Source organism: Apodemus sylvaticus, chromosome 23 (assembly GCF_947179515.1).
Source record: "Apodemus sylvaticus chromosome 23, mApoSyl1.1, whole genome shotgun sequence".
Taxonomy (NCBI): domain Eukaryota; kingdom Metazoa; phylum Chordata; class Mammalia; order Rodentia; family Muridae; genus Apodemus; species Apodemus sylvaticus.
In genome coordinates, this window is record NC_067494.1 from 54,512,401 (window position 1) to 54,529,582 (window position 17,182).

At 37.5% G+C, this 17,182-nt stretch overlaps 1 protein-coding gene across 1 annotated transcript; it reads left to right on the forward strand.

Moving 5' to 3' along the window:
• The first annotated feature begins 13,855 nt into the window (after nt 1-13,855).
• LOC127674011 (vomeronasal type-1 receptor 4-like) lies at nt 13,856-14,826 on the forward strand. Its single transcript, XM_052169823.1, has one exon. It carries the CDS (start codon nt 13,906-13,908, stop codon nt 14,824-14,826), a length of 921 nt encoding a protein of 306 aa, XP_052025783.1. The 5' UTR covers nt 13,856-13,905.
• Nucleotides 14,827-17,182: the final 2,356 nt, after the last annotated feature.

Consider the following 17,182-nt stretch of genomic DNA (forward strand, 5'->3'; position numbering starts at 1 on the left):
TAAATCTTTAAAAAAAATAAAAATAAAAAAATAAAAAAAAAAAGAAAAGAAAAAATCAGCAAGATACTAAACCTTTAGCCAAATTAAGTAAAGGGCACAGAAACAGTATCCAAATTAACCAAATAAGAAAGGAAAAAGAAAAAATAACAACAGAAATGTAGGATTTAAAAAAAATCATCAGAACCTACAATAAAGGCATGGAAAAACTAGATGAAAAGGATGCTTTCTAGGCAGATACCATGTACTAAAGTTAAATCAAGATCAGGTAAGCTATCTAAGCAGTCTCATAATCCCGAAGGAAATAGAAATAGTTATCAAAAACCTTCAAAAAATCTACCTATGGCTTTAGGACAGGTTCTAATAGACATTCAAAGAAGAGTTAATATGCTTGCTACTCAAACTATTAAATGAACTAGAAACAGAAGGAACACTACCTAATTCATCCTATAAAGCCATAGTTACTCTGATACTTAAACCGCACAAAGATCCAAGAAAGAGAACTTCAGACCAATTTCAATTATGAATACTGATGCAAAAACACTCAATAAAATCCTCACAATCTAAACCAAGAATACATCAAAACCATCATTCATCATCATAAAATAGGCTTCATCCTAGGGATACAGGGATGTTTAAATATGCAAAAGTCTATCAACCTAATACACTGTATAAAGAAACTTAGGGAAAAAAGCCACATAATCATCTCATTAGAGGTGGAAAAAGCCTTTGACAAAATACAGCACTACATCATGCTAAAATGTCTTGGAAAGATCAGGAAATCTTGGCAAGTATTACCTAAACATAATAAAACCAATGTATAGCAAACTAACAGCCAACATCAAACAAAATGGAGAGACACTAGAAGCAATCCCACAAAAATCTGGGACAAAACAAGGTTGCCCACTCACTCCCTATCTTCAATATAGTACTAGAAATTCTAGCTAGAGCAATTAGACAACAAAAGATCAAGGGAGGTAACTTGGAGAGTAAAAATTCAAAGTATCAGTATTTGCAGAAGATATGATAGTATACATAACACTCCAAAAAGTCTACTAGAAAACTCCTACACCTGAAAACAATTTTGGCAAAGTGGCAGGATATAAAATTAACTGAAACAAATAAGTAGCTTTCACTACACACATAGGATAAACAGACTAGAAAAGAAATTAGGGAAACAACACCCTTCAGAGTAGCTAAAAATAGCATAAAATATCTTGGTGTAAATTGTACCAAGCAATTGAAAGATGTATACTGCAAGAACTACAAATCACTGAAAAAAAGAAATTGATGAAGACATCAGAAGATGGAAAAATCTCCCAGGCTCATGGATTGGTAGGATTAACACAGTGAAAATGTCATCTTACTAAAAGCAATCTACAGATTCAATGCAATCCCTATCAAAATTCTAACACAATTCTTCACAGACATGGAAAGAGCAATTCTCAATTTCATATGGAAAAACAAAAATCCCAGGAGAGCCAAAACAATTCTCAACAATAAAAGAACTTCTGGGGAAATCAATATCCTTGACTTCAAGCTGTCCTAAAAATCAATAGTGATAAAATCACATGGTATTTGTATAGGTACAGAGACCAATCAATTGAATAGAATCAAAGACCCAGCAGGAAATCCACACACCTATAGACACTTGGTCTTTGATTAAAGAAGCAAAAATCATACAGTGGAAAAAAGAAGGCATCTTCAGTCAATGGTTCCAGCCTAACTTATGCTCTATAGGTAGGAGAATGAAAATAAGTCCTTATTTATCACCCTGCACAAAACTAAAGTCCAAGTGGATAAGGGAACTCAACATAAAACCAGATACACTGATTCTAATTTAATTTGAAGTGAGGAAGAGCCCCAAACTCACTGGTACAGGGGAAAATTTCCTGAACAGAATACCAATTGTCCAGGCTGTAATTGCATCAATCAATAAAGGGGACTGGGGCTGGAGAGATAGCTCAGTGGTAAAGAGCACTGACTGCTCTTCCAGAGGTCCTAAGTTCAATTCCCAGCAACCACATGGTGGCTCACAACCACCTGTAATGGAATCTGATGACCTCATCTGGTGTGTCTTAAGATAGGTACAGTAGTATATTCATATACATAAAATAAATAAATAACTCTTTAAAAAGGTAAATAAATGGGACCACATTACACTGAAAACTTCTGTAAGGCAAAAGACACCATCAATAGGATACATCAGCAACCTACAGGTTGAGAAATAATCTTCACTAACACTGCATTTGACATAGGGTTAATATCCAAAATATATATAGAACTCAAAGAGTTAACCTCCAAAAATACAAACAACAAATTAAAAATTGGGCTACAGAGGTGTACAGAGATTTCACAACAGAAGAATCTCGAATGGCCAAGAAACACTTAAATGTTCAAAGTTTTTCATCATCAGAGAAATGTAAATCAAAACACTGAAATTTCATCCCACACCAATCAGAATGACTAAGACCAAAAACTCAAGTGACAGCACATGCTGGTGAGGATGTGGAGAATGAGAAGCACTCATCCTTTGCAGCTGGGAGTGCAAGCTGGTACAATCACTCTGTAAATCAATCTGGTGATTCCTCAGAAAACTGAAAATAGTTCCACCTGCAGAGCTAGCTATATCACTCTTTGGCATACACATAAAAGATGTCCTACCATACCACAAGTACATGTGCTACACCATGTTCATAGCTGCATTACTTATAATAGCCAGAAGCTGGAAACAACCCAGATGTTTCTCAGTAGAAGAAGGGATGCAGCAAATGTGGTTCATTTACACAATGGAATACTATTCAGTTATTAAAAAATGAGGACATCATGAATTTTTCAGGTTAATGGATGGAACCAGAAAATATCATCCTGGGTGAGGTAACTCAGACCCAAAAGAACATGCATGTTATGTACTTACTGATAAGTTGATATTAGTAAAAAATTGCAAAATATTTAGGATACAACCCACCAACCATAAGAAGTGTAACAAGCAGAAATGCCCAAGCAAGGATATTTTAATCCCACTTGGAAGGGGTATTAAGAAAGGCAGAAATACAGAGAGATCTGGGTGGAAGGGGTGAGGGGAAGAGGAAAAGTTAAGTAGGATCAGGTTTGGGAGCTCCTTGGAGAATACCAGAGACCTGGGAGGTAAGAGATTCTTGGGACTCAGTTGGGGTGACCTTACCTAAATTTTCCATCATTGGGGAGAGGAGAATTGACAAGCCAACCTCCAGTAGATAGACAAGTCCTTATGCAGAGGGATAGCGTTACTAACCACCAGTATTTCTGACCCAGTACAGTTCCTGACTAAAAGAACTACAGAGACAAAAATGGAGAATAGAATGAAGGAAAGGTGACCCAATGACAGGTCAATTTAGTATTCATCTCATAGGAGGGCACCAAGGCCAGACACTATTACTGATGCTGTGATGTACATACAAACAGAAACCTAGTTTTGCTGTCCTCTCAGAAGACATACAAGCAGCCAAATAAGACAGAAGCAGATACTTACTCCTAATCATTGGACTGAAGTCAGCGACTCCTATGGTCAAACTAGGGAAAGAACTGCAGAACCTGAAGAAGAGTGACCCCATAGGAATAACAGCAGTCTCAACTCACCCAGACCCTCAGAGCTCCCAGAGACTGAACCACCAACCAGGATTATACATGGGCCAAACCTCCTAGCACAAATATTCCAGAGGTCTGCCTGGTCAGGCCTTAGTGGGAGAGGGTGTGCTTAATCCTTGAGATACTTGAGGCCCCAGGGTAGGGGGAGGCCTGGTGAGCTCGAGCACCCTCTTAGAGGCAAGGATGAGGGAGAATGGAATGAGGAACTGTGGGAGAAAGAAATGAGAAGCGCACTAAGATGGGAAAGTAAATAAACAAAATATTAAAAAAATGAAAAAAATTAATGAAGGAAAAGAATAAGGAAGTGCTAACTACATTGATTTTCTCATTACACATTGGATACCTACACTGAATTACCACTCTGTTTTCTTCAGTTATGTGTATCAAAATAATGAATATTGTGAAGTATATGTCCAAAACTAAGAGTGAGGTATGTGATATATTATGAATACTAATGACGTGTTTTATGTGGAATAGTTAGAAATGTAAAGTTTTATCAGAATAAGGCTATGTTAGGGCTTTTATGTATAAACTGAGATGATTTGTAACATTTCCTAGAATTGTGATATACCCACATTTCTAGCTAATTTTCATCTACCTGTACAAATAGATCAAGAGTTTCTGGGGAGATTATGACATCACATTTTCCTCTTACTGATATTTAAGTATCTATCCATGAATTCCTGATTTTTTTGATGAGTGTTATAAAGGGGGAGAGTGAGAAATCTGCTTCCTACCAGTCAGTTACTAGAGATTCACTTCCATCTTGGTTCTCAGAAGCCAGAGAGATCAGACAGCCTGAGGTACACAAACATAACCTGAGGACAACATTGCAGGGGGTCTACGCCCGACTGGCTTTGGCCTGCACCGAGGCTCAGGGCTGTTCAGGGGAGGGGGCATCTGTGTGCCAACCCAGCCAGGAGGTTGTTTGCCCAGCACGGCATGCACCGCCATTTTGGCTACTGGATGCCAGAGAGTTCTAGCAGGCAAACCTGGAAACAATCATAGCCTGAGGCTAACATAGTAGGGTCTAGGCCCGACAGGCCCTGGACTATCCCCAAGACCCGGGCTGCTCAGTGGGCCATCTATGTGCCAACCCAGCCAGGAGGTTGTTAGCCTAGCAGACTCTCCGAGCACTTTCAGGGAGCTTGGGCATGCTGCCATCCTGGCCACCTGACAAAACCAGTTAACACTCATAGGCCAAGGAGAACTTTCCTCAGACCTTGGCCTGTCAGGCTTTTGCCTAGACTCCGGCCTGAGCAGCTAGGCTAGCCTTGTGTGCACCAACCTGGTTGGGAGATCAGCTGCCCAAACAAGATTTGGATTTAAAAATCACTGGTCATGATGCTGCTAGAAGAACACAAAAAGGACATAATGAATCTCTTAAAGAAATACAGGGGACCATGAATAAGCTAGAAACCCGTATAATGGAAACACAGAAATCACTTAAAAAATTCAGGAGAATAAGGCTCAAGACACAGAAGCCAATAAAGAAGAAACGGAGAAAAAAAAAAAACCTTAAAGAAATGCAGGAGAACTTGAGTCAACAGGCAGAAGTCATGAAAGAGGAAACACAAACATCTCTTAAATAATTAAAGGAAAACACAAACAAACAAATGATGGAACTGAGCAAAGCCATCCTGGATCTAAAAACAGAAGTAGAAACAACTAGGAAATCACAAAGGGAGACAACTTTGGAGATAGAAAACCTTGAGAAGAAATCAGGGGCCTTAGATGCAAATATCAACAACAGACTACAAGAGATGGAAGAAAGAATCTCAGATGCCGAAGATACCATAGAAACCATTGACTCAACAGTCAAAGAAAATGCAAAATGCAAAAAGCTTGTATCCCAGAACATCCAGGAAATCCAAGACACAATGAGAAGACCAAACCTAAGGATTATAGGTATAGATGAGAGTGAAGATTTACAACTGAAAGGGCCAGCAAATATCTTCAACAAAATTATGGAAGAAAACTTTCCCAACTTAAAGAGAGAGATGCCCATGAATATACAAGAAGACTACAGAACTCCAAACAGACTGGACCTGAGCTGAAATACCACCCGTCACATAATAATCAAAACCCCAAATGCACTAAACAAAGAAAGAATATTAAAGGCAGTAAGAGAAAAAGGCCAAGTAACATATAAAGGAAGACCTATCAGAATCACACCAGACTTCTCACCAGAGACCATGAAAGCTAGAAGATCCTGGGCAGATATCAGGCAGACTCTGAGAGAACACAAATGTCAGCCAAGACTACTATACCCAGCAAAACTCTCAGTCACCATAGATGGAGAAACCAAGATATTCCATGACAAAAACAAATTTACACAATATCTTTCCACAAACCCAGTTCTGCAAAGAATAATAGGAGGAAAACTCCAACACAAGGAGGGAAACTACATCCTGGAAAAAGCAAGATAGTTACCTTCTTTCATCAAACCCAAAAGAAGATAACTACTCAAATATAAAAATAACATCAAAAATGGCAGGAAGTAATAATCACTATTCCTTAATATCTCATAACGTCAATGGACACAATTCCCCAATAAAAAGACATAGACTAACAGACTGGATAAGGAAAGAGGACCCTACATTTTGCTGCATACAGGAGACACACCTCAATGTCAAAGACAAAAACTACATTAGATTAAAAGGTTGGAAGATAATTTTACAAGCCAATGGTCTCAGGAAATGAGCCGGAGTAGCCATTCTAATATCAGATAAAATTGACTTTCAACCTAAAGTCATCAAAAGAGACACAGAAGGACACTTCTTGTTGGTCAAAGGAAAAAACCACCAAGAAGAACTTTCAATCCTGAACATCTATGCGCCAAATGCAAGGGCACCCTCATTCATAAAAGAAACATTACTAAAGCAGAAAGCACACATTGCACCTAACACAATAATTGTGGGTGCCTTCAAATCTCCTCAATGGACCGATCAGGAAAACAGAAACTAAACAAGGACACAGTAAAACTAATTGAAGCTTTGGACCAATTGGATTTGACTGATATTTATAGAACATTTCACCCTAAAGCAAAAGAATATACCTTTTTCTCAGCAACTCATGGTACCTTCTCCAAAATCGACCATATAATTGTGTCACAAGACGAAACTCAACAAATATAAGAAGATAGAACTAATCCCATGCCTCCTATCGGATCACTATGGAGTTAGAGTGGTTTTCAATAGCAACAAAAACAACAGAAAGCCCACATACACATGGAGGCTGAACAATACTCTACTCAATGACACACCTTGGCCAAAGAAGAAATAAAGAAAGAAATCAGAGACTTTTTAGAATTTAATGAAAATGAAGGCACAACATACCCAAATCTTGGGGACACAATTTTTAGCAGTGCTAAGAGGAAAACTCATAGCCCTGAGTACCTCCAAAAAGAAAATGGAGAGAGTATACACTAGCAGCTTAACAACACAGCTGAAAGCCCTGGAACAAAAAGAAGCCAATTCACCCAGGAGGAGTAGAGGACAGGAAATCATCAAACTCAGGGCTGAAATCAATCAATTGGAAACAAAGATAACCATACAAAGAATGAACGAATCCAGGAGCTGGTTCTTTGAGAAAATCAACAAGATAGATAAACCCTTAGTCAGACTGACCAAAGGGCACAGAGAAAGTATCCAAATTAACAAAATTAGAAATGAAAAGGGGATATAACAACATAAACTGAGGAAATCCAAAGAATCATCAGATCCTACTACAAAAGATTATACTCAACACAACTGGAGAATCTGTAAGAAATGGACAATTTCCTAGACAGATGCCAAATACCAAAATTAAATCAGGACCAAATAGATCATCTAAACAGTCCCATAACCCCTAAAGAATTAGAAGGGGTCATAGAAAGTCTTCCAACCAAAAAAAGCACAGGACCAGATGGTTTCAGTGCGGAATTCTATCAGACCTTCAAAGAAGACCTAACACAAATACTCTTCAAACTATTCCACAAAATAGAAACAGAAGGAACACTACCCAATTTCTTCTACGAAGCCACATTTACGCTGATACCAAAACCACACAAAGATCCAACAAAGAAAGAGCACTTCAGACCAATTTCCCTTATGAACATCAATGCAAAAATATTCAATAAAATCCTTGCCAACCGAATCCAAGAACCATCCACCATGATCAAGTAGGCTTTATCCCAGGGACACTGGGTTGGTCCAATATACAGAAATCCATCAATGCAATCCACTACATATACAAATTCAAAAACAAAAAAACCACATTGCCATTTCATTGGATGCTGAAAAAGCATTTGACAAATTCAGCATCCTTTCATGCTTAAAGTCTTGAAAGAACAGGAATTCAAGGCCCATACCTAAACATAGTAAAAGCAATATACAACAAACCGGTAGCCAGCATCAAACTAAATGGAGAGAAACTTGAAGCAATGCCACTAAAATCAGGGACTAGACAGGGCTGCCCCCTTTCTCCTTATCTTTTCAGTATTGTACTTGAGGTACTAGCTCAGGCAATTCGACAACATAAGGAGGTCAAAGGGATACAAATTGGAAAGGAAGAAGTCGAATAATCATTATTTGCAGATAATATGATAGTCTACCTAAGTGACCCAAAAAACTCCACTAGAGAACTCCTACAGCTGATAAATAGCTTCAGCAACGTGGCAGGTTATAAAATCAACTCAAGCAAATAAGTAGCCTCCTATACTCAAAGGATAAGCAGGCTGAGAAAGAAATTAGGGAAATGACCCCCTTCACAATAGCCACAAACAGTATAACGTACATTGGGGTGACTCTTACCAAACATGTGAAAGATCTGTATGACAAGAACTTCAAGACTCTGAAGAAGGAAATGGAAGAAGACTTCAGAAAATGGGAAAACCTCCCATGCTCATGAATTGGCAGGATTAATATAGTTAAAATGGCCATTTTGCCAAAAGCAATATATAGATTCAACGCAATACCCATCAAAATCCCAACTCAATTCTTCACAGAGTTAGAAAGAGCAATTCTCAAATTCATCTGGAATAACAAAAAAAGCCAGGATAGCTAAAACTATTCTCAACAACAAAAGAAATTCTGGGGGAATCAGTATCCCTGACCTCAAGCAATACTACAGAGCAAAGGTGTTTAAAACTGCATGGTATTTGTGCAGTGACAAGCCGGTGGATCAATGGAACAGGATTAAAGATCCAGAAATGAACACACAAACCTTTGGCCACTTGATCCTCCACAAAGGGGCTGAAAACATCCAATGGAAAAAAGATAGCCTTTTCAACAAATGGTGCTGGTTCAACTGGAGGTCAGCATGCAGAAGAATGAGGATTGATCCATCCTTGTCTCCTTGTACTAAGGTAAACTCCAAATGGATCAAGGACCTCCACATAAAGCCAGACACTCTGAAGCTAATAGAAAAGAAACTGGGGAAGACCCTTGAGGACATTGGTACAGGGAGAAATGTTCTGAACAGATCACCAATAATGTATGTGCCAAGATCAAGAATTGACAAATGGGACCTCATAAAATTACAAAGTTTCTGTAAGGAAAAGGACACCATCAAAAGGACAAATCGGCAACCAACAAATTGGAAAAAGATCTTCACTAACCCTACATCTGATAGGGGACTAATATCCAATATATACAAAGAACTCAAGAAGTTAGACCCCAGAAAACCAAATAACCCTATTAAAAATGGGGTACAGAGTTAAACAAAGAATTTTCACCTGAAGAACTTTGGATGGCGGAGAAGCATCTTAAAAAATGCTCAGAATCATTAGTCATTAGGGAAATGCAAATCAAAACAACCCTGATATTTCACCATATACCAGTCAGAATGGTTAAGATTAAAAATTCAGGAGACAGCAGGTGTTGGCAAGGATGTGGAGAAAGAGGAATACTCCTCCACTGCTGGTCGGTTTGCAAATTGGTACGACAACTCTGGAAATCAGTCTGGCGTTTCCCCAGAAAACTGAGCACCTCACTTCCAGACGATCCTGCTATACCACACCTGGGCATATACCCAGAGGATTTCCCAGCATGTAATAAGGATACATGCTCCACTATGTTCATAGCAGCCCTATTTACAATAGCCAGAAGCTAGAAAGAACTCAGGTATTCCTCAACAGAAGAATGGATGCAAAAAAAATGCGGTATATATACACAATGGAGTACTATTCACCCATTAGAAACAATGAAATCATGAAATTCATAGGCAAATGGATGGAGCTGGAGAACATCATACTAAGTGAGGTAACCCAGTCTCAAAAGATCAATCATGGTATGCACTCACTAATAAGTGGATATTAGCCTAGAAAACTGGAATACCCAAAACATAATCCACACATCAAATGAGGTACAAGAAGATCGGAGGAGTGGCCCCTGGTTTTGGAAAGACTCAGTGAAGCAGTATAGGGCAAAACTAGAACAGAGAAGTGGGAATGATGGGTGGGAGAACAGGGCAAGGGAAGTGGGCTTATAGGACTTTCTTGGAGTGGGGGGCCAGAAAAGGGGATATCATTTGAAATGTAAATAAAAAATATATCGAATAAAAAAACAAGAAAGAAAATATAAAGGGGTACAGCTATGGGTCATGAAAATTAATACTTTATATAGAACACAGAGAAGGTTGAACTCCAATGAGACATGGAGGCTTCTTTGTAAGATTCTTACAAATCAATTCTTGATATTCTGTGTACCTTCCCTCCCTGTCAACCTTCAGAGATAATGAAATTCTAGGATACTTTCCAAACATGTTGTCTTTTGAGACACTCACAAGAGAAAAGAAATGGGCTTTGGTGATTATCCATAGGAAAAGGTGACAGAAAATTTATTTACTCCCAAAGCAAAAGCTGTCATTGTCAGTGCAGGCAAGATGAAAATTATCATTCTGAGGGAGGTATTTTCATGGAATTATGAACCTTTATCTCCTGATTTCTCTCCCTCTCTCACATACACTTCTGACAGCTAAGCCAGGAGCTGTATACTGAGATGTAGCTTCTGCTGAGGAAGAGTAAGGTTTGCAATTTGTAATGAGTTCGGTAAGAAGAGAAAATAAGGTAGGTCTGGTAAGTGTTCATGTCTAGAGAAGGTATTTTGGGGTGAAAATACCCACAGTCAGATTTCAGCTAAGGAAGAGGAAACATTTTGGTTATATATAAATTTGCTAAATAGAAGATTGTCCTGACCTGTTGGTAATCCATGATATGTGATAACATCATATCTGATTTGATTTGTGAATCATCCAACTGATACATTGTATCTGATGGCAAAGTTGCTTAGCGGGCATAGATATTATGTATTTCATATATTATATGAAGCATATTTTCATACTTTATAAATTATAAATAAAATTTAAAGTATAATAATTGAGATGCTTGGAGAAAAGCTTCATGTTTTTAAAAAGGATTAAAATAAACTGGTGATCATGTAATTCTGTAACAAAAATCTTAAATCCAAAATAGCTTCTACAGTTAAAAATCTGTTATACAGAGACATAACATGTATGACTGGGAAAGGCCCTACGAATCAGTGATGTTGTAAATGTCAAGGTTATTTTCCTATTTGAAGTTGGCTGCACATACTGAAGGGAAGATGACGTTGTAGTGGGCAGTTTTGTACAATGATACCCATCTAGGATGAATATCATGCTTATCGCATCCTGGCTCCTTGTGTGGTGACACTGGATTGTCCCTACAATAGGATGTTTCCAAATTTTCATAGTTGTGGTTTGTACTTATAGTTTTGGTCATAGCAGGAAAAGATTTAATGATAGCCCTATGTCCACAGCAAATACTTTTTTAAATTGTTTAAATTTGTACAATGAATTTTTTTTCAGATTCTGTTTATGTAACATAGTTAAATGACCTTTCCAAACTTCATTACTAAAAAGTTTAGCTAAACCTGTGAAATCATAAATAGAACCCTTTAATTTCAAATTGCTAATATAATAATATCTTTTGCATGTATGCTTGTATTTATGTGTAGGTTCCATATAAGTCTAGATGCAATCTCCATTAACTGCTAGTTTATTCAGAAGACAATCTCAGTTGGCCTTCTTTAGACAAAATTCATGTTTTGTTTTTGAGTCATGATCTCCCAATTGCCTGTTACTCTTATTACACTATGGGCTGTTCAGTGATCACAAGTAAATTTCTGTGTCTGACTCTCCAGTGCTTTGAATAAATGTGAATGACAGTAACATGTCCATTGTCATTCCTACTCTGTTCTTGTTTAGAGTCATATTGGCAAAGATTTATGGGTATGTCTTCTGATGCTCCAAGGAGATAAAGCCTCAAAGCAAATTATCATTTTCTATGGCTCTTACAAATGTACTCTTTTCTTTTTGAAATGCTCTGTGAGCCTCATGTGCAAGCACTGAATTGTTGATCTCTTAGTAAGAACAGGGCTCCAAAATCTGCATTCAGTTCAGTGTGGTTTTCTATATAAACTGATCGATGCTGATAACAGTACAGATAGCATTAACAGATTTTATTTATGTATTAGGAATACATACACATATGTATATGTCTAAATTATATGAATATATCCATATACATATATTTATATATAAATATATGTGTTTGATATATATACACACACATGCACACAAACACATACACACACAGAGAGAGAGAGAGAGAGAGGAGAGAGACAGAGAGAGAGAGAGAGAGAGAGAGAGAGAGAGAGAGAGAGAGAGAGAGAACTTATTGAAAAAAAATGTCATGATATAACTGTGAGCAAGGAGGAGTGAGTGAGAGGCTTTGGAATAAGAAAGGGGGAGGGGAAATGCGATAATTGTTATGATAAAAAACTAAATTAAAAATAAGTTTTAAGATTATATGTCAGCACACTAGTTCTTTATTTTATGTGAGTTCTAAAGATTGAATATACACTTTCCAACTGTGATGCAATCAGTTTAACAACTAAGCTTCCTGTTCATCTCAATAATGATCTTTGCCACAGTGTTATTCACATATTTGTTTTCTTCTTTCATAGCTGATTACTAGTTTTGAATAAATATCATGAAAGTAATATTATTCTAATCTTCATTTGAGATTGGCCAACCCTGGTTACATCCTGAAATTATGAAATTATTTTGATATAAAAAATATTTGCTCAATCTTAACCTCTCAAATTCAAGTGAGACAGGTATTTTGGTTGATTAGACTATATTAAAAACTGTATTTTATATGATTCATGCAGTTTCGGATACAATGGAAATAAACTGTCTGTCAAATGACCATTTCAAAATGTAGCTGGCATAGCATCATTGAGCACAAAATTATGTGGCTGTGTGTATAATCAGCCAGCTCATGTTCCCATTTCTTATGTCACCAAACTGCCCCAAGTTACTGTTGAATCATTTTACTACTCATTGTAGTTTTCAATAAATGAAAAGTCTTTTTTATTAAATTTGACAGGTATCTTAAACATGTACTCTTCATTGAGATTTCTGGATTTAATTTGGTGTGGTAAATATAACTATACTGTGTGTTTCTATTAGAAAAAAAAATCTGTGTTTGTTTTTAATACAATGACCTGTACCTTTGAATTGCAATTTTTACTGTATTATTATTTGTTAAGAGTTTACCACTTAGGATAGTTTTGCTATTATTTGTTAAGAGTTTACCACTTAGGATAGATAGTCTTCCACAGTCTGATGCCAATTGAGCTAGCATGGATGTATCATTACATGTAAGGCTTTGTGAAATTTAATGATAGCTCTTCCTCGGTGTACCATGTTCTAATTTTTAATGTGAATGTATGGTTACAGTCTTCTACCCCTATAATAATCATCTTCTAAAAGAGTACACACGTATTCCATAGTATAATTAGAATGTTATGGCTTCAGTGAAACATTTGGAGTGTATGGATTTCTTTCATGTTGAAAATAGTTACTAAAGTCTGTTTCCTTCTAGTATGAGTCGTAAGCAGTTCAATGTTGATTTTCAAAGTGAGAATTCATTCCACTTGAACACACTAACTATTGCTTCTCAAAAGGTGGAGCACCATTATTCTTAATGTTTACATTTTTATGAACTGTAGTGGAACTTCTGTCCATTAATATGGCAATTTATCAATCTCAAATTTTTCACTGAAAATTATTAATGATGATAAAATATTTCATTTGGAACAGATACTTGCTGCATTGTACACAATGACCTTGAAAATATAAATTCCAGTGATTCTTGTACACACAGAGATCATAACTTAGAAAATTTCAATGCATGACTTGGCTCAGAGATGTGATTATTGCCATAATTTGAAGGAAAAATTGCTGAATGACATAATGGATTTTAGGAACATGGTAATAGGACTTGTACTCTCACTTCAGAGCGCACTTGGTATTCTGGGAAATTTCTCTGTTCTCCTTTACTATTTAATCCTTTGTAACAAAGAATGCACATTAAAGATCATAGATATAATACTTATACATGTATTCACATCAAACACCTTGTTTATTCTCTCCAAAGGACTTCCAGAGGTATTTTCAGTTTTTGGATGGAATGAGTTATTTGATGATGTTGGATGTAAACTGATTTTGTATGTTCAAAGAGTTTCTAGGAGTATGTCAATCAGCATGACCTGTCTCTTGAGTGTCTTTCAGGCAATAACCATCAGCACCAGAAACTCCTGCTGGAAGGAATTTAAAGTGCAAAAAGCAAAGTTTATGGGCCTGTTCATTTCTCTCTGCTGGATCCTGTTCATGTTAGTAAACATACTTTTCCCTGTATATACATCAACCAATAGAAATAGCAAAAATAAGACACAAGAAAAAGATACTGAATTCTGCCACTCTATAGGCCATGATGAAGTTGTAGATTTAATGTATACAGCATTTTGTGTGTTTCCTGAAGTCCTGTTTTCTTTGCTCATTGTATGTTCCAGCACCACCATGATTGTCATAATTTATGGACACAAGAAGAGAGTTCAACACATTCTCCGCACTCATACTTCCCCCAGAACCTCTGCAGAAAACAGAGCCACACAGACCATTCTGATCCTGGTTTTCACCTTTCTAGCACTTTATACTCTCTCTTCAATTTTACAAGGCTATATTGTACTTTCACATGATCCCAGTTGGTGGGTAATGAATATCACAGCCATCATTTCTATGTGTTTTCCAACTATAGGCCCATTTGTGATGAGTCGTGATTTCACTGTTTTCAGATTCTACTTTACCTTTATAAGAAATATAAAACTTCCTTAATCTTGTAATGAATCTGAAATTGTACATTTAATGATGAATATCTAATCTTTTTCTCTTGTACTATTCAAAATATTAGTGTAATAGTGAAATAATATATGAGGAGGTCATACCCACTTAGTAATTATTTTGCAGCAGAATAATACTATGTTCTCTCTTATAACTTACACCCTGGATAATCCCAGATTCTTAGCCAAATTAATGGTGCATACTAGAGACTACATTTCATTGAGTAAGTCTATGACTTTTCTTAAAATGTGGTTGGCTACTGGTGTTTTATTTTTCTCACCATTGCTTAAATAGGACCACTTGTCAGGCCAGTGTTTTTTGTTGTTGTCCTCACAGTTTACAATTGATTCTTTCCTTCCTCTAGGAGAGGGCATTATGACTACCAATACTATGAAAGCTAATAAAAAGAGATAAATGTAACTGCTTGGTTTCTTCATGCTTAATGCCTCTAGTATTTTCTAGTTTTATATGTCTGCACAGTTAGTGTGTGACAGCATGCACAAGACATATGCAATCAGAAGTCAGACAATATTCCAACACTAGTAGAAGGGGAAAATAGGCATGAATTTTGAGCACTACTTGAAATTCTAGTAGCATTGGAAATAAAGACAAAGATTCATTTTTCAGATATGATGGGACTACTTGTTAGTCACATTCAGTGGTAAGCATTATAGGCAGGAGTATGTGGGCAACAGGAAGTAAACTTAATGGGATTTAAAATAAGATAATTTGAAGTACAAAGCAGATCTCAGAGAATGTGGAAGAGAGGTTGACATTTAACAAGGTACAGTATGTGTGTGTATATATACACATATCTATATTTATTTACATTTCAAATGTTATCCCCTTTCCTGGTTTCTCCTCTGCAAACCCACTCTCCCATGCCCCCTTACCCTGCTTCAGTGAGGGAGCTGCCCCACCCACCCACCTACCCACTCCCACTTCACCACCCTAGCATTCCTCTGCAGTGCAGCATCAAGCCTTCAGAGGACCAAGGGCCTCCCCTCCCATTGATGCCTAATATGGACCCTTCAGCTCCATCAGTCCCACCCTAACTCGTCCACTGGGGTCCCTGTGCTCAGTCCAATAGTTGCCTGCAAGAATCCACATCTGTATTGGTCAGGATCTGGCAGAGTCTCTCAAGAAACGGCTGTATATGGCTCCTGTCAGGAAGCACTTCTTGGCAGTGTCTGGGTTTGGTGTCTGCCTGTGGGATGGATCCCCATGTGGGGCAGTCTCTGAATGGCCTTTCCTTCAGTCTTTGCTTCACTCTGAGCCTGTATTTACTTTAGACAGGAGCAATTCTTGGTTAAAAGTTTGTAGATGTGTGGGTAGCTCCATCTGTCAATCGGGGGTGGGGGAGGGGTCTGGGCTTTCATCTAATGTCATCCCTGTGGGGTCCTGGGAGGCGCTTGCTTTCCTGACATCTAGGACTTTCTGGTTGCTACTCTCAGTTTCCCATCTCCCATTGCTATTTACCTCTGTTCAATTTCCTAACATTCTGTACCTCTCCCCCACTTCCTCCAAAACCTGATTCTTTCCCTTTTACACCCTTCCTCCCAAGCCCTCCTACCCTCTACTTCCCCTGATTATTTTTCCCCCTTCTAAGTAGGACTGAATCATCTACTCTTTGGTCTTTCTTCCTCTTGAGCTTCATTCATGTGGTCTCTGAGTTATATCATGGGTACTCCACACTTTTTGCCTAATATCCACTTATTAGTGAATACATACCATGTGTGTACTTTTGTACTTGGTTACCTCACTCAGGATGATATTTTCTAGATCCATCCATTTGCCTTGTTATTTCATAAAGTCATTGTTTTTAATAGCTTAGTGGTATCCCATTGTGTAAATGTACCACATTTTCTGTATCCATTCCTCTGTTGAGGGGCATTTGGATTTATTCCAGCTTCTGGCTATTATAAATAAGGATGTTAGTAACATAGTTGAGCTTTGTCCTTATTACATGTTGGAGGACCTTCTGGGTATACGCCCAGGAGTGCTATAGCAGGGTCTTCAGGTAGTTCAATGTTCAATTTTCTAAGGAAATGCCAGACTGATTTCTAGAGTGTTTGTACCAGTTCACAATCCCACCAGCAATGTAGGAATGCTGCTCTTTCTTCACATTCTTGCCAGCATCTGCAATCACCTAAGTTTTTGATCTTAGCCATTCTGACATGTGTGAGGTAGAATCTCAGGATTGATTTGATTTGCATTTCCCTGATGATTAAGGATGTTGAACATTTCTTAAGTTCTTCTCAGACATTCAGTATTCCTCAGGTAAGAATCCTTTGTTCAGCTCTGTTCCCCATTTTTAATAGAGTTATGTGGTTCTCTGGAGCCTAGCTTA